Raw genomic sequence first — 19974 nt, forward strand, 5'->3', positions numbered from 1 at the left:
GCAAATCAAGCATAAAATTCTTCCAAACAGACTCATAACTGTACTCATGTTGGACTAGTTAGAAGCAATTAATCTCATGGCCAGAATCATGATTCCCCATGCTACTAATTTTGTGATCTGAGAAATCTAATGCAATTGAGCAGAGTAACATAGAACTTTATTAATCTACCATGTGTATTAACCCTATCATAAGAGTTATCGACATAAAGTCAAAAATCATTCAGGCAATTGAGGAGTTCTGACATTTACAAAGGAATAACTAGACATCTGTTTATCCAAGTGATTGTTTCGGGAACAATTTATCATTCAGGTAATAGATGTGACCTCTTACTCCCCCATCACCACCTACACCCAATCGATCCATTTGTCCTGTTAATTAGAACTAATCTAATTAACAACAATTATTTTCACTTGTCTAAACAAACATGTGTTAGCTTATTGTTAAATTGTTGAAACATACTGCAGTGTAATGCTTTTTACTGTAAGCAAAAGGTTACCGAGTCTCGGGTCTATAGACCAATGGTGCTCAAATATTAAAAGAATAAGGTCACTTGCACAAAGAAGAATGTTCTCAATGTTTCTCATGCCATGGAATGAATGTACATGGATAAATCTCCCTCCATTTTTCTGTACATAGAGTGGGAGAATCCCAGCCATGGCATTGTTGTGACATCAATTTTAAGTTTTATGCCTTCCTAGTTAGAGAATGGAGTTCTTGGAGAGAAGATTAATTCTTAAAACATTACAAATAATGCTTTCACTCTTATCACCTTGATCCCAGCTTGTTGTTTGTAGTTTAATAATAGTAATCCTTGCATTTAGTGTAGCACCTTTCACATTGGGAAGATGTATGAAAGCACTTCACAGGATATACTGTAAAGTGGAGTGACTGTGTTTATTTGTGATCTTCAAAATGCTATTAACTTTATGATTAGATTTTGCACGTTTGCGTTTAGCAAAAGAATGGAGTAGAATAATGTAAGATCTCCCAAATTTTAAACTACAACAACCTAGCTTGATAACTAACCTAGTCTTTTTAAATTAAAACCTAAACCCTCCTTGCTTACTTAAAAAAAATTGAATTTACAGCATATAAAATTGAAATAATCCTGTATTATGGACAGATTGATGTTTCATTTCTCTTTATTTTCTTGTTTTCAGGAGGCCATCATACAAATCATGAAGATGCGAAAGAAAATCACAAATGCTCAACTTCAGACAGAACTTGTAGAAATACTAAAAAACATGTTTTTGCCACAGAAAAAAATGATCAAAGAACAAATTGAATGGCTGATAGAGCACAAGTATATTAGAAGGGATGAGTCGGACATAAACACTTTCATTTACATGGCATAATTGATGGCATACAAGGACAGTGCCAAACTTTGGGTTGAATCCAGTTTTGTCCCTGCAGACTTTGCAAGTAGTGGCTGAAGAGTGACTACACTTCAAAAATGTATTCAGTTGCATAAATATTACATCCCTGCCTTACCTTACTACAGCCGGACAATATTTGCCAGTTTCATCCACTTTAGCATGTTGTTACCTGCATTTGTGTAGCTCACTTTTGACAGCATGCTGTTTTGTGGGAGTTCTGCATTCATCAGAGCCTGCTGTGCTTTCTTCGTAGCTTTAGTCCTGTTTTTCACTCATTCTGTTCTTGTCCCACGATTGCATATACACTTTTTCTTCCCACCGATACCTGTATCAGTGAATATAGACACTTACATTTTCATGCACTGGGAAAATATTCAAAACTTGGTTTTGTATTAAAAAGAAAAAAAAAGTATTAGGACTAGCACTTTCACTTTTTCCTGGATGAACCGGGTTCTATCGTTTAGTGCTCATTGACCTGGTCTGATTTCTTTTTGAAAAAACATATTACAAACTTGAAAATGTTGCCATAACTGTAGTTTTGGTGAATGGTGTTAAGTGGTGCATTGTTGAGCTGATGGTGCAGAAATGTGGAGATATTAAAATGAGTCCACATTGGCTTTCTGACAAGTTGTTTGGAAGGAAAATCCAAGGGATGGTTACCTGCCCCTCAAATAACCATATTGCCTCTGGAATAATTTACTTCAGTTCTCTACCAGGTTACAGGTGGAGTGCCTTGAATTTGCAGAAATTTTCCAACCAGTCTGGAGGAAAGGAGAAAAAGTATAAAAGCTATTGTACGTTTCACCTTATTGCATGCAATCCTGTTGATTGATCACAGCGATGTTGACGATGGCTGTGGAGAAATGCGTACCCTGCTTTTGTTCCGACTTCCTTGCTTTCCAGGCAAAAGTTCACATGGGGAGAAATATAAGAAAATGTGTATGGTGTGGGGGAGGGAAGGGCAGGTCAGTGGAGAGAGAGAGCATAATTATTAAGGTGTCAAAATGTTTGCTTCATAGTGCTTCTCACATCAAAAAAGGCAACATTGTGGTCATATTGTTAATGACATTTAATGCTGTTATGAATTAACTGAGAGCTTAGTCCCAATTTTCATCACTTACAGTAAATACACATTTTCTACTGTAAATGGTCTGTTTTTAAGAAAACAATGTTTGCATTATAAGTCTTGCAGCTACACAGTTCCTATACAGAATTAGTTGATAATTACGTGCAGGATTTTGACTGTTTTTTAAAGTTAGGTCATCTTTCCCAAAATTTTGGCCCTTTCTAAATAAAAAAACTATAGTTGGCATCAACCCTTATATGTGCATATGGCACTGTTGACTTTTTTTATTTTAAATCTTGTGTCTGCAGACATTGTCTTCAATACTCTCTGCCACAAGAAACCCTTGAAAATGTCAAGCACCCAATTTTCCTAAAGCAGCTGTGTGTGGCTTCAGTCACATTAATAATAATTTGGTCACTCAATCCATGACTGTTTGTGGGACACTGCTGTGTGCAACTGTCTGCCGTTTTTTGCCACAAAATATACAGTCAATTCATTTTACAGTATATTGTATGAAGTGCTTTGAGACGTTTCGACGACGTGATAAGGCACTATATCAAATGGAAGGATTATTATTATTTTGTCAGTTTCTTTAATTAAAAAGCAATTTCAACTATACATCATAGTGAGGGAGTCTCTTAATCTGATCCATATAATGAACATAGTCCCGAGTCCCCAGAACTGGCTGTATTTCCACCGTGTTTATCCCTGTGTTTATCCATCTTAGTTTTGCAAGAGGGAGGGAAAGCTGTCTCTGAAATCGCACCTTCCCTTCCTGATGACTTGTCTGTAGAGATGCAATGCCAATAACTTTGGCAAAATCTGGATGGTGCTGCTCTCTGAAATGTGGAGGATAGCAGTGACAACAGAGATTCATTCAAGAGGGGGAGAGCCAAATTCATTCAAATCAGACGTTGGTACTGTACAATTTTGTAGTTTCAGATATTCCTATTAGAAGTTTTCTATTATAATTAAAGTCATGGTCAGTTTGGAACTCACCAAACTATATATTCTGCGTAGCAGGTGTCCATCCCATCAATGGGAGGAGAAACAAGATGAGAGGAAGTTATTAATGCTAAAATGTAATTTTAAAATTCAATTTGTTCAGATTTTGAATTCCATTCATTTTAGGTCTCTCGTACATTGCAGATTCAAACAAAAGCAACGGCAATTAACTGGCATCAAATGCATCATTGACACTGAGCTGCCAAACAGCTTTTGGGTGTAAATTTACACAATGCTGCATCTTAATTGCAAAGAGTAATTGATAAATCTCTTGATCACTAAAATTGCATTTAAAATGGTGGTTAAGAATCTGACTAACTACTAGTTTCTAAAATTACTGCAATATGTGTAAGGAAGCTTTATACAAGTGATATTTACATACCCTATGCACAGTTCTCCCTCTTCTGCAAAATTTGCAGCCCCACTATTTATGGGTGGTAAAATAAAGAAACTGCTTTACAGCCTTGTGTTTTCATTAATATGTATGCACAGACTTATTTTTAAAAAGGGAATGTTTTAATGTAAAATGTGTTGGTATAAACAGTGGTTGAATAAGAGAATGATCAATTCTTAGTCATCAATAAGCCAATCTTGTGTGCTAAGGTAAGCAATTGTGTGACTAAGAAATGTATTAGTCTAGGAAAAGGAACAAGGATAGAAAGGGGGATGGATATTTTTGCTGATCCATTTTTGTTTAGTACTGTTGTCAGCGAGTGTACAAATTGAAAAGTTTACCCCTGGTAACACTGATTCAATTCTTCCTGATTGCACACCAAATGCAGAATGGGGGCGAAGCTAGTGCTTGTTCTTATAACTAATCACAATGATCTGGGGCAGTTGAATAAATATTTTAATAAAAGGGAAAACTTAAATTATGTGACCAGATTATTGTGATTTACTACAGAGTAATAACTTGGTATATAAAAATGAATTACATGCACTATGAACGCCCCAGAAAGCATGCTCCATATATATGCACATACAGAATTTCACTTCATTAAATAAAGTGTGTGTGTAGATCTTACTTCAACACTGCCTGGTAGAGAACACATGTGGAAATGATTACTACTTTTATTCGAATGGAAGAAAAATAATCTTTTTATACGGAATTGGTCAACAATTTAGAATTGTATGGCTTAATAGAAATTGTTTTATCCAAATCCTGCAATTTAATGACAATGGACATTAAAATTACATTATGAAGTCTTCCATTTCTCCTTGTGTCCACAGAATCTTTTAATTTCTTATATTTGTATGAACTGTCAAATGTGTTCTTTTACTCTGCAGCATTAGTGATTGAGCGTGGTTTGAGACTACTTTTTTTCCCCCATTTTAAAAAAAAAGACAAAAGATGAAACTATTATTGTAACTTGTGTAAATTAAAATGGTTGAATTTGTTGAATAACTAGTTAGACTATTTCACAAATTCTTCAGCGTATTATTGAAGTCTGCTCCACGTCCCCCGCCCCAACCGCCCTACTATCGGTGGTCGGGCCTTCAGCCTCTCAGCCCCGAGGCTCTGGAACTCCATCCCCCAGTGCCTTCGCCTTGCTTCCCCCCCTCCCCCCTTCAAGGCCGGTCTCAAAACCTTTCTCTTTGACCGTGCCTTCAGCTCCCCTCTCGACTCTCCCCCCCCTCCTCGCTCCCTCCCTCCCTTCCCTCCCCTCACCCTGACCATTTCCCCCCTCCTCTCTCCCTCCCTTCCCTCCCCTCACCCTGACCATTTCCCCCCTGCTCGGGTCATGACCCAACTGTGCAGCGCCTTGGGACGTACTCCTGACGTGAAAGGCGCTCTATAAATGGAATCTTGTTGTTGTTGTTGTTGTTGTTGTTGTTGTTTGGATTTAATTGTTTGTATTACTCAAGAAATGACCTTTTTTAAAAAAAAGTATAGCAACTGCAGAGACTAAAAGTTTGTTTCATTATGTTAGGTATACGTTTTTACTCATTTGTGCAGATTTATTGTACACAAGATGTTGAAACAACTTGGACTTACACAGATGAAATTACATATAGATCTGTGCGTGTTAGGTCACCAATAAATTGTAACAGTTGTTACCCTAGTTATACATATGAACTGTTTCATATTTACATATCATTGTAAGATCTTGAGGACTTAAGAAGCTTTCTTGTAATATACACTATAAGTCAAGCCTGGAGTGTTGCGCTAAGTTGAATTGATAGGTTTTACCTTATCAACAATTAATATAAAGTTGAATGTGTGCCACTACATACCAAGGTTATGATGCTGTACAATTTTTGAATGGTAGCAGTTTCTACATAGCAGCCTGATCAAACTATTTTGATGTACTACATTATTTTTTGAATTTTTATTTTTTAAGTTGCATAATTTATTTTCCAGCAAAATAAAAGTGCAATATAAAATCTCAATGTGCGTTTTATATAACCAGCAATGTTAACCTTAGGACTCTACGGTGCAGTTGCAGATTAAAAGAAAAATGTTACGGACACCAGTATTAAGCAAGCTAATCAAAATCAATGGGGGGTAGGAACGGAGAACAAAAGATTGAATTTACCTCATCTAGTTCAATTTCCACTAATTGTTATGATGCAGTAATATGATGGTGAGTTCAATGTCAATTTTGCAACTACATGGATTAATGTGTTGCTTGTCTGGACTTGGTAACTAGGACTTTCAGAGAAGTGTACTACAGTGAGTTGGCAGCCAATTTTCCTTGTATCAACAACAACAAATTACATTTGTATAGCGGTTCATTCCAAGGCGCTGTATCAGTATCTACTTGACACCTTATTGTCTGGTGTGGATCAGAAACTTCTGTGGTGATTGTCTGCAGCACTAAACATTAGACTGCCTTTTTATTGCTCTTGGAATGCTGTTGAGAGCAACATAAATTCATTTGTAATATTAAAGTCTGAAAATACTTAACTTGTATTAATAATAATCCTTGAATCTCTTATAACGCCTTATCACGTCGTTGAGACGTCTCAAAGCGCTTCACAGAATATACTGTAAAGTAAATTGACTATATTTTGTGGGCAAAATGTATGAGCTTATTAAAGTGGTTTGCCATTCCTAATGGAAGTTGTGATTTAATAACGATAATGTCCATTAAAATATTATGGGCTGCAGTATTACAGCATATAAAGTATTATAGAATACAGCAGGTTTTATTAATAATAATTGCATTTGGTATAGCACTTTCATGTAGGGATGTGCCCAAGTGCTTCAAAGAATTTACTGTAAAGGGGAGTAACTGTTTTGTGGGCGCACTGGGCAGCTAATTTGTAATGTGCCACAAACAACCAATGAAGTTTTGTAGTATTGTATGCAGTTTTATTTTATTGCAAGGTGGTGGATTAATTTTAGATCTACTGCCTGGCACTGGAAAGTAAATAATATTGTAATAGTAATCCTTGCATTTGATATAGCACCTTATCACATCTCAAAGCTCTTCACAACAACAACAAATTACACTTGTATAGCACCCTTCACATCGGAAAGACCTCCCAGGGTGCTGGACAGTTTTTGGATCCGAGCTGGGAGTTGGGGTCAGGAGGGTTGGAAGGCAGGGGTGGTGGAGGTGGGAGGGTGGCCGATGGCACGGTCAAAGAGGTCTTTAGATGTGACTTACAACAACAACAAAATTACATTTGTATTGCGCCTTTGATGGCGGGAGTACGTCGCAAGATGCTGGACTATCAGTGTTTCGGACCCGAACTGGGTGTTGGATTTGGGGAGGGTGAAGAGCAAGGGGGGAAGGAAGATGAGCGAAGGCACGGTTGAAGATGAGGGTCTTGACACAGGTCTTAAAGGAGGCAAGGGAGGGGGTGAAGCCGTCCGGCATGGAGGGCGCTATATAAATCCAAGTTGTTGTTGTTGACTGTGGGCTCGAGTTCCAGAGGGAGGGGGCAGAGTGGCAGAAAGCCTGCCTGCCAATGGTGGGGCGGGAAAGGCACGGGACACATGATTCAGCCAGAGCTTGAAGAGCAGAGAGAATGGGCAGGTTGGTAGGCAGTTAGAAGGTTGCAGATGTAGGGGGGAGCAAGGCCATGGAGGGCTTTGAAGGTGAGGACCAGGATTTTGAACTGTATCCTCTGTGTAATGGGAACCCAGTGGAATCGAGTGAGGATAATAATAATGATAATAATAATCCTTGCATTTAATATAGCGCTTTTCATGTCTTCTCGACGTCTCAAAGAGCTTCACAGAATAGACTGTAAAGTGAATTGACCGTATATTTGTGGGCAAAATGCGGCAGCCAATTGCGCACAGCAGTGTCCCACAAACAGTTGTGGATTGAAAATGACCAATTTATTATTATTTTGTTTTGGAGGGATTATTGGATGGAGGTAAGAGCCTGGTGTGGGAGAGGACACAGGCTGCAGAGTTCTGGATGATCTGCAGCCTACGGAGCGAGGAGTTGGGGAGACCGACAAGCAGTGAGTTTGCATAGTCGAGCCTTGAAGTAATGAAGGCGTGTATAAAGGTTTCGGCGGCCTGCGGTGTATGACAGTGGGGGAGTCGGGCGATGTTGCGGAGGTGGGTGAAGGCAGAGCGGGACATGGCACAGATATGGGGTAGGAAGAATAATTGAGGATCAAACAAGACGCCAAGGTTCCGGACTGCCTGGTAAGGTGGAGTGTGCAACCATGGATAGTGATGTTGTCAGCACCCGAGGTGCGGGGGCGCTGACGGGAGCCAATCCGGAGAGCCTCGGTCTTGTTGACGTTCAACTGAAGAAAGTTAGTTGTCATCCAGGAATTGATGTCTGACAGACATTCTGTCAGGACAGCCGTGGTCTTGGAATCGCGGGTGGACGCAGAGAGGTAGAGTTGGGTGCCATCCGTACACATGTGGAAGTTGACCCCTCATGTCTGTAGATGCTGAATGCCCAACCACCAATGGTGGGGTGGGAAGGGCGGGAGACCTGAAGGCTGATATGGGGTTAGGAGGACGGAGAGGTCGCGGGGAGCAAGACCGTGGAGGGAGGGCTTTGTCCTGTGAATTGATTCTCTTTGACCGAGCCTTCAGCTCCCCTCTCGACTCTCTTCCCCCTCCTTGCTCCCTCCCTTCCCTCCCCTCACCATTTCCCCCCTCCTCGCTCCCTCCCTTCCCTCCCCTCACCCTGACCATTTCCCCCTCCTCGCTCCCTCCCTTCCCTCCCCTCACCCTGACCATTTCCCCCCTGCTCGGGTCATGACCCAACTGTGCAGCGCCTTGGGACGTCCTCCTGACGTGAAAGGTGCTTTATAAATGGAATCTTGTTGTTGTTGTTGATTGTATTTTTTGCGGACGAACAAAATAAAATAAACTAAGCGGCCGCTGGCACTGGGGAAGAATCTCGATGTACCGGGAGAGGGAGAGCCAGAGGAGAGACCCAATGACTTTGCTGAGTGAGGGCTGGAGCAGGTGTCACAGTGTCAGCAACACACCACGTGGCGCTGCTCTGGGCTGACGCTCTGCCTGATTGACACCCAGTGCCCAGGCGGGCCACGTGCTCGGGCGCGGCCCCGCCTCCCGTCTGCTCTGATTGGACGGCGAAATACCTTCTCTCCCATTGGTGCTCTGGCTGCTCTCCGGCTGACCAGGCCGCGCCCTGACCTGCTATTGGTCGTTGGGAGCAGCTTTTGATTGGGCGGCGTCATCGCCTGGCCCGCCATTGATCCTTTGACCCAAGCACCTGATTGGACAGTGAGTATGCCGGTCTCCTATTGGCGCTGCGGCGGCGCGGCTGTCAGCTGAAGGTGAAGCGGGGACGATGGCGGCCGCTCGGTACTCGCTGCTGAGGGGATGGCGTTCCCACTCTCAGGCCAGGCCCGGGGGGGTCCTGGGGCCGCTGGTGAGTTAGCGCTTCGGGAGGCCGGACCTCTTCCACCGCACCTTCGGTCATCTCTGCCCTCCCCGGAGCCATACCACCCGCAGCCCGGGGTGTGGGGCAGCGGCGTCCCCGGGCTGTGTCCCCGACCCCGGGCTGTGTCCCCGACCCCGGGCTGTGTCCCCGACCCCGGGCTGTGTCCCCGACCCCGGGCCGTGTCCCCGACCCCGGGCCGTGTCCCCGACCCTGGGCTGTGACCCCGACCCCGGGCTGTGACCCCGACCCCGGGCCGTGTCCGCGACCCCGGGCCGTGTCCGCGACCCCGGGCTGTGACCCCGACCCCGGGCTGTGTCCCCGGCCCCGGGCCGTGACCCCGACCCCGGGCCGTGACCCCGACCCCGGGCTGTGACCCCGACCCCGGGCCGTGTCCCCGACCCCGGGCCGTGTCCCCGACCCCGGGCCGTGACCCCGACCCCGGGCTGTGACCCCGACCCCGGGCTGTGTCCCCGACCCCGGGCTGTGTCCCCGACCCCGGGCTGTGTCCCCGACCCCGGGCTGTGTCCCCGACCCCGGGCTGTGTCCCCGACCCCGGGCTGTGTCCCCGACCCCGGGCTGTGTCCCCGACCCCGGGCTGTGACCCCGGGCTGTGACCCCGGGCTGTGTCCCCGACCCCGGGCTGTGTCCCCGACCCCGGGCTGTGTCCCCGACCCCGGGCTGTGACCCCGACCCCGGGCTGTGTCCCCGACCCCGGGCTGTGTCCCCGACCCCGGGCTGTGTCCCCGGGCTGTGACCCCGACCCCGGGCTGTGTCCCCGGGTTATGGACTGGAGGTTGTATTCGCTCCAAAATCCTTCACCCCCCCCAAAACCCAGGTTACAGCTGCAGCAGATTGCGACCTCCCAATGTGAAAGGTGCGATATAAATGCAAGTAGTTGTTGTTGTTCTCTCCGCTGACACTGTGGAGAAGTTATAATAATAATAATTATTAATAATAATAATGATCTTTGCATTTGATATAGCGCCTTATCACGTCCTCGAGACGTCTCAAAAGCGCTTCACAGAATACACTGTCAAGTGAGTTGACCCGTGTATTTTGTGGGCGAAACGCAGCAGCAGCCAATTGCGCACAGCGGTGTCCCACAAACGGCCGTGGATTGAAGCGACCAAATTTATTATTAATTCACTTGTTTTACTTATTTGAAGTACGGCGAGATTCACGGCTGCAGAGTATTAAGCGATTCGGAAACGTACCAAATGCTTTCGTGTATGTTTTTAAAAGGGCGATTGCTTCAAAAACAAACTGCAGTTTTAAAGTAAAATGAGTTATTCCAGGTCGAATGAGTTATGTTTAACAGATCCGTACTAATGCTTAAAGTGTTTTGACTGCGCACACACAAAGGCATTCAGATTGATTGGTAGCATCCCAGAGGCAGGAGTTTGGCACAGACTGTGAAGAGGGTGAGAGGTTGGAAGGTGCAAGTTGAACTGGGTCTCTTGCTCATATTTTCTGGAGAGAATTTACATTTTTAAAGTGCCTGATGTCAAATGTCTCAAAGCACTTAATCCTAACGTACATTTGTTTTTACATTTTCATAGCTTGTGACCAGTATAAAGATGCATTGTAATGTAGTCCTCACCCATAACCTAAATTTACTGATTTTGTTTTGCTAATTCCACACAAACCTTAAAAAAACACTGTTGCATTTTCATTAAGTTTGTTTCAACAAACTATGCGGTCATCTCCATTCTTCTTACACAGCATCTTTCGCACACTGTTCTTGAACCAACTGATCTCATTGAACTTGTGGGTAATCTGATTAGTGGTTCATTTGGTTTAGTGTACTTTGAGCAAAGTGAAACTGTGGCTCCATGTTTATTTTTGGTCTATTTAGAGTGTTGCAACAGATGATTACAGTGTGTTGACCGGCATTGGCATTCAGAAATGTTACTGGGAACAATGTAGTGTATGTTGCTTACATCCTAATTGATCTTTAGTGAGAAAATGTTGTAATCAAAAATTAAATCCTCTTAGAAATTTGTTTCTAAGGGAGCTTTAACAATTTTTAAAAAATAAACTAAACAAATGGTGATTTTTATTTATCTACTTCTGAAATCAGTACTCAGGGATTAAAATGAGACTCCAGAAACAATATCCAACTGTTAAAAATGTCAATCCACTGTTCAATTATTTGGATTTTATATAGAATAATTTATATAATGCCTTTCATATAAGGACATGCCTTGATGTCTGCCATACAAATTTAAACTGCTTTAGTGACTCTGTGTCACTGGGTGCATCGCAAAATGAAGCCAACTCACTGTATACTTAACTTTTTATTTTGATTTATAACTTTAGTTTATAGTTTCCTTTAATGAATTGTACGCTCTTTTATTCACAGGCTGCAAATTGTAGGTACCGAGGATATTCATCTGGCCCTTCGTTAAATGTAAGTTAATACGACAATTAGTGTTAAAGGTCTTTGGAAGATATCTTTGACAATATAGACTGTATGTTGGTAGGAAAAAAAAAGTCAAGGACAGACAATATTCTCTTTATAGTTTAAAAAAAAATCTATTTTAAAATCCATACTATCTTCATCTTCCTGCCAACAACTCAAGCACCAATCCCTTCCCATTGAGCGACAGTTCCTCCAATTGGAAGTGAAGAGTTTGAGCAGCAGCTGTCACCCCAAGCCTCAGAGTTTCCTCATCAGCCATCTGATGAACATCTCCCTTCAGCGTGGTAGGAGGACCTTCAAAGGACAGTTTGATGTTCTCAAGGTCCACGTGCAATGCCACATACTAGGCTTACTCAGCACCAGGTGTTGAGTGCTGTGTTATAGTTGTATTATACTGTGGTATTTAACTATTATATTGTAATAGCATATGGAACTGATCTGGAATTCCCTGCACATATGCAATATTCTAACTTATTCCACGTTGCCATTTTCTTGCCTGCTAAAGAGTTCTAAACTAACTTAATTTACCAGACAGACATTTTACTTAATACAAAATGATTTTATGCATACTCTTACATATATATACTGGTGGATTTTGCCTAATGGAAATTATTTCATGGAAACAAATAAAACTTATGTTTGGTCTAGTGCGTATAATATTGTAACACCTCCAAGCACTTCACAGGAAATTGTTATCAATAAGTAGGTGACTGTACTTGTAGGCAACTACTCTGGTTTCTGCTAATAGGTTTTGATTTTTAATGCAGATATCAAACCCAAAGTACAGATTTGTGGTGCATCTGCAATGTTTAAACATATACTGTACAATTTAATCTTCATTTGGATGTTTGTTATTAATGTCTGATTTCAATATTTAGGAAGTGGTCATTGTTAGTGCGGCCAGGACTCCGATTGGATCATTCAGGGGATGCCTTTCTGCGTTACCGGCCACAAAGCTTGGCTCAATTGCAATAAAAGCTGCCATTGAAAGAGCAGGTATGAGTATATAATTTGTTCATCATATAATGGTTTGGCTCTTACCCCAGCTCAGGTCCACAGCCAGCAGTGTCAAATTCTTTGGGATGTCCTCCCCACATGTAAGGAGCTGGGTAAATTGAAATCCGATTGATATAGCGCCTTTTGAAAAGAAGAATGGCTCAAAGCTCTTCACAAGAATTTACTGAAAAGTGGAGTATCTATTATGGAGGCGAACCTAGCAACCAGATTACACAAATCTTCTACGAACAGCCATGAAATGAATGACCAATTTTATCTGGGGAATTGTTGGCCAGGATGCCAGGAAAAACTCCCTTTTCTTTTTGAACAGTTGTGTGGGATCTTTAAATTGACTGGAAGAGACAAATGGTATCTTTATCTCATCCAAAGGATGGCATGTGTAGAAAACAGGAAATGCGCTGACTGGATGACACTTAATGACTGGTTGCACACATGAGCAATCTTACCTGCTCACTAGAACCCGGGTTGTGATTTTATGGATCCCAAACATGAGATTGCACGTTAGTCTTTTGGTTTAACGAAAACAAAATGTGGAATTTATTGCATAATCTTTTGTTTTAACTTAACAGGGATTTCTCCAGAAGAAGTGAAGGAAGTGTACATGGGCAATGTCCTGCAGGCTGGGGAAGGACAAGCCCCAACTCGACAAGCTGTCCTTGGTGCAGGTAATGTTCTAGTTAACCTGGAACAAACAAGGGCAAGAATGTGGAGAGCTTGTTTGGTTAATAAGTAAATCTGTAGCCCATAGTTATCTTGTGGCAGTGAATTATCTAAGAATTGAGTTACCAGAGTATTTCCTTATTTGTTAAGATGGGGGTGAAAAATTTATATTTTGCTTGGTTCAGGTTTGCCAATGTCCACGCCTGCAACAACAGTCAACAAGGTCTGTGCCTCTGGAATGAAATCCATCATGTTGGCAGCACAAAGTCTGATGTGTGGACATCAGGTACAGAGTCCCTGTTGATTTTAAGATGCTCGTGACTTTGGGTTTTAGCTGTAAAGTTCAATAACTTGGCTAGCCGGATTAATGGGGGGGAGTGGGGGTAAGGCTACTCTTACCTGGCTCATAAAAATGAACAATTTATTTAAGACGAGGAGAATTTTAAACAAAAGATTGCTTCACTCGATGTCTCTTGTTGATTGATCTGGAATTTGGTGCATAATGTAAAATTTCTTTCAGCCCTTTTTAAGTAGCCGTGTGTCAAGTCTAATGCTCAGGAATACGTAGTGAATGCAAGGGGTAAAACACTAAAATTGCCTAGCATCAAAATTAAGTTGTGAAATCTGTTGTATGACCTTTGATATAATTAGGTATTAAACGACAGTACTTTTTACAATCCATTTTCTCCACAGGATGTAATGGTTGCTGGTGGGATGGAGAGTATGTCTAATGTACCGTTTGTAATGAGCAGAGAAACACCAGGCTATGGAGGTGTAAAATTGGAAGACCTGATAGTGAAGGATGGATTAACAGATGTCTACAACAAAATTCATATGGTATGTATCAGGTGTTCTCTAAACATGTGTCCATTGATAGCCAGTAAATTTGGAAGTGGTCAATACAGGATGTATAGGAAAAAAATTATTTGAAGACAAGTTAATTTCTAAGCCATGGTAGTGTTTCCATAGAGTATGCTAAGACATTCTTCATTGGGAAGCCAAAATACACATGTATATTTAAATAAAAAAACAATATTTTAAACCTTAATTTATGATTTCTGTTGGCATGGGTAGATTTGTAAAACATTCCTCAGGTCACAGTCTTGTTCCTGGACAGTTATTCAGCTCTTGAACCAGGCATCCTTTGGCATGGGCTCATCTAAGTTGCAAGTTGTAAAACTATTAAAATGAGCAAACTAGCTAGCCTTTTGATTTGTATACTAGGCATACTTTAAGGGCAGTGTCATTTGGCTGAAAACTACTTAAGACAAAATGCTTGTTTTGCCCATTGTCCATTTTCTTAGCTGGCACAAGCAATTTTTTTGTCTTATGCAGAATTGTTGTGTTTTGTAACAGGGCAACTGTGCAGAGAATACTGCAAAGAAGCTTAATATTTCACGGGAAGACCAGGATACTTATGCAATTAGTTCATATACCAGAAGCAAAGCATCTTGGGATTCAAAGCTTATGGCAAAGGAAGTGGTTGCTGTCAGCATTCCACAAAGAGGTACTTCTGTAAGATTTTAGATAAATGTCATCCTTTTAAAGCTTTCAGAACATTTGTATCAACAAAGTTATTGCCTGGCCACAAAGTTCATGTTTGCCCACTAGATACTCTACCATGTTTGTATTGTAATCCTGAGATCTGTAAATAAAAAGTAAATAATGCATCAATCTGCAACAGTAATGAACCATTAAGAGCAATGGGACGTGGATTCATGTCTACAATTTCTCAAAGCAATTTCACACAAGATCACAAGATTGGTTTGGATGAAGAAGGTCCTTCAGCCCATTTGAAATCATCATTCCAGAAAACCCACCCTACCATCTTCTCTCTAAACGCTCTGAGACGCTACCAGTATGAAGGGCACTATATAAATGCATTTTGTTGTTCTTGGGACATCCTCCCAACGTGAAAGAAAGATGTTATATAAATGTAAAATTGTATTCTCATCACAATATCAGGCTGCTTTTTTTTAAATGAGTCCAGTGTCCTGACCTCAACCACCCTTACTTGGCAACCTGTTCAGTCATTGATTACCCTCCTCGTCTGCACCTCGGCCTCAGCCATCAGGAGGTACCAGGTGTGCTTGGGTAATTCACCCAGAGGGAAAGAGGGAAATTTGAAGGGCATGTTGCTGTACATAATAATCCCTCCAAAAACAATAATAAATTGGTCATTTTCAATCTACGACTGTTTGTGGGACATTGCTGTGCGCAATTGGCTGCCGCGTTCGCCCACAAATATACAGTCAATTCACTTTACAGTGTGTTCTGTGAAGTGCTTTGGGACGTCCTCCCGACGTGAAAAGCGCTATATCAAATGCAAGGATTATTATTATTATAGGCACCTGGTTGGCTATTTTTCTGATTTAGCATCTTTTGTTTTAGGCCATTTATGTTAACTAAGACTTCTACAAATTACAAACACATTCTTCATGACTTACAAGGATAGTTTTTTTTAATCTAAGCAAATCTTCGAATTTGGAACCCACATGAAGGTGGTCTTCATAGATCTAAGAGAGGAATATGCGCTAAACTGCTCACACAGGATAGCCTTATTACTATGATCAACTAAACTATAAAATGTAGCAATTTTAACTTGTTGCTATTCTTTCTATTCTATATTTTAATCATAATTTACTTTTAGTCTCTTGTATTCGCTATAACCTTTTTTCTATGTTAAGATTTTTTAATATAAGTTATTTACTTGCCTTACTACTTTGTCTTCCTACTCCAATCTTTCATTTTGGAAGTAAGAATACCATTTTAGAACATTTATTTTTACTGACTGAAAACTGACTTTAAAAATACTGTTTTATCCATCAAAGAAAACTCTGGATTCTTAAGATTGATCTGGTTAATTTTTGCTTTTTGAAAATTACACAAGAAAGTGAAATGCTGGCAGCAAATGTACCTGTCAGCCACCTCCATGCTCAGCAAAGCTGTGTTCATGACCTGTTTTCTTTTAATAATATCAACTTGTGTGTTTGGGAAGGGGGTGTGTATCACACATCAACGTTAGGATAACAATATCCGTGACTTTTGTGGCCTTTGTTGAAAGATATAAACTATTCAGTTGCTTCTCCCAACACAGGCAAACCAGATCTTGTGGTCAGCGAGGATGAAGAGTTCAAACGTGTTGACTTCAGTAAAGTACCAAAGGTTAAGGCAGTTTTCCAGAAGGAAAATGGTAAGTAAAGATATCTGAGCAGTTTTTGTTGTTTGGCTGAATAAGCGAGTAAAGAGTATTGAATTGAATCATGTGTTTAACTCTTAGAAAGCTGGTTCCTGGGAATCAGTTGCTTCAGTTTTTAGCTCACACGTAATGAAGTTGAAGGAAAACCAAGTGAAGCTACGCAACTGCCAGGAGCAGTTTTATCACTGCTCTGATTTCAAATCTTAATACCAAATTGTGACCGCAGATCAGACTGGAGTGGGTTTGGAGCAAATTCTATTTTGGATAAATTTTAGTTAGGCCCCTGTTAGCGCAAAATATTCTGTATTCTAGATCAACTATTTTTACTTGATGTTCAGCAGCTCTCACAGCTTAGTAAACACATTTATCTATGGTCTTGAAAGAGTTAAAATATTTAGTTAAAGATTTTGAAATAGCCGTTTGATTTAAAACATTTATTTGTAGTGTAACTGAACGTTCCATGTTTTTTGTTCTTTTGGATAAAAAACATAGCTCATATATAGTGTATTGTTGACTTTGTGTTTTCAGGTACAGTTACAGCTGCCAATGCCAGTACCTTAAATGATGGAGCAGCTGCTTTGGTGCTAATGACTGCGGAGGCTGCTAAGAGATTAAATGTTACACCAATGGCAAGGATTGTAGGTATGCTCCCAGGGAGATGTTAAATTTGTGCAGACTTTATTTCTGTTCTAACAACAACTTGTAATGAAGTTGAAGGAAATAGCCTGGTTGAAGAGAAACCATAAGAGTAGTCTAACTGACCCCGTAAGACTATTGTAATCTAGCACATGCTTGTTTGTTCCAACTGTCCAGTGCAGTCCACTCAACATGAGTGGTTATCATCCCTTATAAAATCAAATCTCTAAAATAGTCAAATTTTTCTGTCTTCATAATGCAGTTCCATGATGGTACGTTTAAATTGCTGGTGCTTCCTTGTGCTTTATTTGAGTAGAAATCATGTCTGTATGATGACAGTGGATATTAAACGCTTCACTACAGAAGAGGGAGGATATGACTGGTAAAAATATAATGCTACCAGTTGCTTTGCATTTTGCATTGGATAAACTTTTCTTGCATTTTCTTTTTCCACAGGATTTGCAGATGCAGCTGTTGAGCCTATTGACTTTCCTATTGCTCCTGCTTTTTCTGCACCAAAGGTAAGCGCATGGCATGTAAAACCAAATGTATTTAATCATTTCTATTGCTGTGTTCACTTTTTTCTTCAAAATGAACATTAAACAGGACAATTTTCATATTTACCAGTGTCTTCAAAGACTTATTTGATACGTTTCATGTAAAACTTTCAACTTATTTGTCTTGGCTAGATTCCCAATGCTAATATACATTGATTGATAAAGTGTCCAGTTCAATATGGTGACTTCACTTATTGTTGTCTTATGTTCAGGTGTTTGGACAATACTTGTGGTGGTAGTGGTTATTGTAAACACTAAAAGAAAATGATATCAACTAATTTTGTTTTAATGTATTTAAACATTTCAGCTTTTGAAAGCAACTGGTATAAAGAAAGAAGATATTGCAATGTGGGAAATCAATGAAGCTTTCAGTGTAGTGGTTTTGGCCAACATCAAAATGCTAGATATTGATCCCCAAAAAGTTAATATCAATGGTGGAGCAGTCTCTCTGGGACACCCTATAGGGTAAGTGTCATGTTGAAATTTGTAATTTAGTTCACACAGCAACACTTTGACATTGTAAGATTTTAAACATGCATGACTTGGTGAAATGGTTTGCTGGTCCCATAGAGATTTTTAATCCCAAAAGTGTCTTCCTTTCTTGTACCATAGTTTTCCAATTGATTACCAGGTTTCTCTGACTATGTGGTAAGAACGTAAAGCCAAGGACAAGAATTCATGGCATCAAGATGACTCTTTTCACAAACTATGAAGAATCTCCAATTTTTGTATTGTCTGAGCATAAGTTGACAGTAGTAATCTCACATCCATCAACACTATTCAACCCTTTTCAGCTGCTTTCTAGATTTTTTTTCTGGTATCATACAAACCACATTGTCCCAGAGTATTTCATCTGAATTCTTACAGTCTTCAAACCTTTTTCTGGCAGTCTATTCTACAATATTTAATTTCTTTATATTTCAATCCTGTATTACCTAGTCAGAGAGCCATGATCAGTATCTCTGCATTTTTAGAATACTCAATTTTGTTCATGAATTAACAATTTTGATTTATATATAGCACCCTCCGTGTTATACACAATGTCTCAACATTCTTTAATGTTTTTCTACACTCAGCTCAAGATTGTGCCTTCTCAGATTTGTAATTGCTGTTTGGAAAACTATAAATATGCTCCTACAGCTCATAATGGTGTACTCTAAAAGATATATGCCTGCCTTAGTACTTGCTGTAATTCTTTTAATGTAAGCAATTTCACAATTTGTTCAGAACTCTTCATTTTCTGCCATGACTAACTGCAGCCTGATAATACAATCCCACACCACATACCTCAGCTGTTATTTTATTCTTTGTGATGTTCAGTGAAGGAAGATTAAGTACTCTCTCCATCTTTTTAAACAATGCTTAGAAATTCAAGATTGATTTGTTAACTATTGCATTTCTAAAGAGTTTTTTTTTTCCATTTCTTTTATTCTAGAATGTCTGGAGCAAGAATTGTTGGTCACTTGACCTATAATCTGAAGCCTGGGGAGTATGGCATGGCTGGCATCTGCAATGGAGGGGGTGGTGCCTCTTCAATAATAATTCAGCGCTTGTAAAATCTTGGCTGGTTTTTACATATAAATGGTGTTCATATTTCAGTGTGGCATATCTGCACAATGTAAGGGTTAAGATGCCTTTTTATAACTGAACAATTATGGTCAATATCAAACACTTTTTACACAAATTTAGCTATAATTTACAAATTATATCAGTGCTTGCTTCTGTAGGGCAGAAAATTTCAGCTGTTACAAACTGTTTTAAACTCACAAAAATTATGTATGGAGTAAAGGCNTTTTTTTAAATGAACTTTTTGATTGTACTGACAAGTATTCAAAAGCATTAATCCAATTCAAACTGTTTGGACATTATAGTCTCCTTCACTCATCTAAACCAAATAGAAACTATCTGGTGCTGGTTAACTAATGCCTCTAAAATAATGTTAACCTTGACATAATTCCCATTTTTGAGTACCTGTTTACACACGATCTTCTAAAAACAAACAAAATATTTTGTGAAATGGTTCCCTTCACTCTGTTGGTTAGACACATTGGATGAGCTTTAAAATGTTCCTTTCTAAAATAATATATTACAATTGTGAATAGAAATTGTGGATTTGGCTTAGTTGAGCTTAATGCAAATGGTTACTTTAACATTGGTCATGTTATCAACCCATTAGGTAGTGTATTCTCAATTAAGCTCTG

General features: G+C 40.3%; 2 protein-coding genes across 2 annotated transcripts in view; both read left to right on the forward strand.

Moving 5' to 3' along the window:
• LOC103186531 (cullin-5) overlaps nt 1–1776 on the forward strand; it is a 38863-nt gene extending 37087 nt beyond the window's left edge. The window contains exon 19 of the mRNA XM_042334310.1: nt 1162–1776. Within this exon, the coding sequence (XP_042190244.1) occupies nt 1162–1356 (195 nt within the window). The 3' untranslated portion in view covers nt 1357–1776. The remainder of the gene's footprint in view (nt 1–1161) is intronic.
• Nucleotides 1777–9140: 7364 nt separating this feature from the next.
• acat1 (acetyl-CoA acetyltransferase 1) lies at nt 9141–19872 on the forward strand. The gene is made up of 12 exons (XM_007905623.2): nt 9141–9270; nt 11645–11692; nt 12583–12700; nt 13291–13386; nt 13567–13667; nt 14075–14218; nt 14738–14888; nt 16479–16574; nt 17109–17222; nt 17673–17737; nt 18081–18238; nt 19209–19872. The coding sequence occupies exons 1-12, from the start codon at nt 9190–9192 to the stop codon at nt 19327–19329; spliced, it is 1293 nt and encodes a 430-aa protein (XP_007903814.1). The 5' UTR covers nt 9141–9189; the 3' UTR covers nt 19330–19872.
• The last annotated feature ends 102 nt before the right edge of the window (nt 19873–19974 follow it).

Source organism: Callorhinchus milii, unplaced genomic scaffold (assembly GCF_018977255.1).
Source record: "Callorhinchus milii isolate IMCB2004 unplaced genomic scaffold, IMCB_Cmil_1.0 Scaffold4, whole genome shotgun sequence".
NCBI lineage: Eukaryota > Metazoa > Chordata > Chondrichthyes > Chimaeriformes > Callorhinchidae > Callorhinchus > Callorhinchus milii.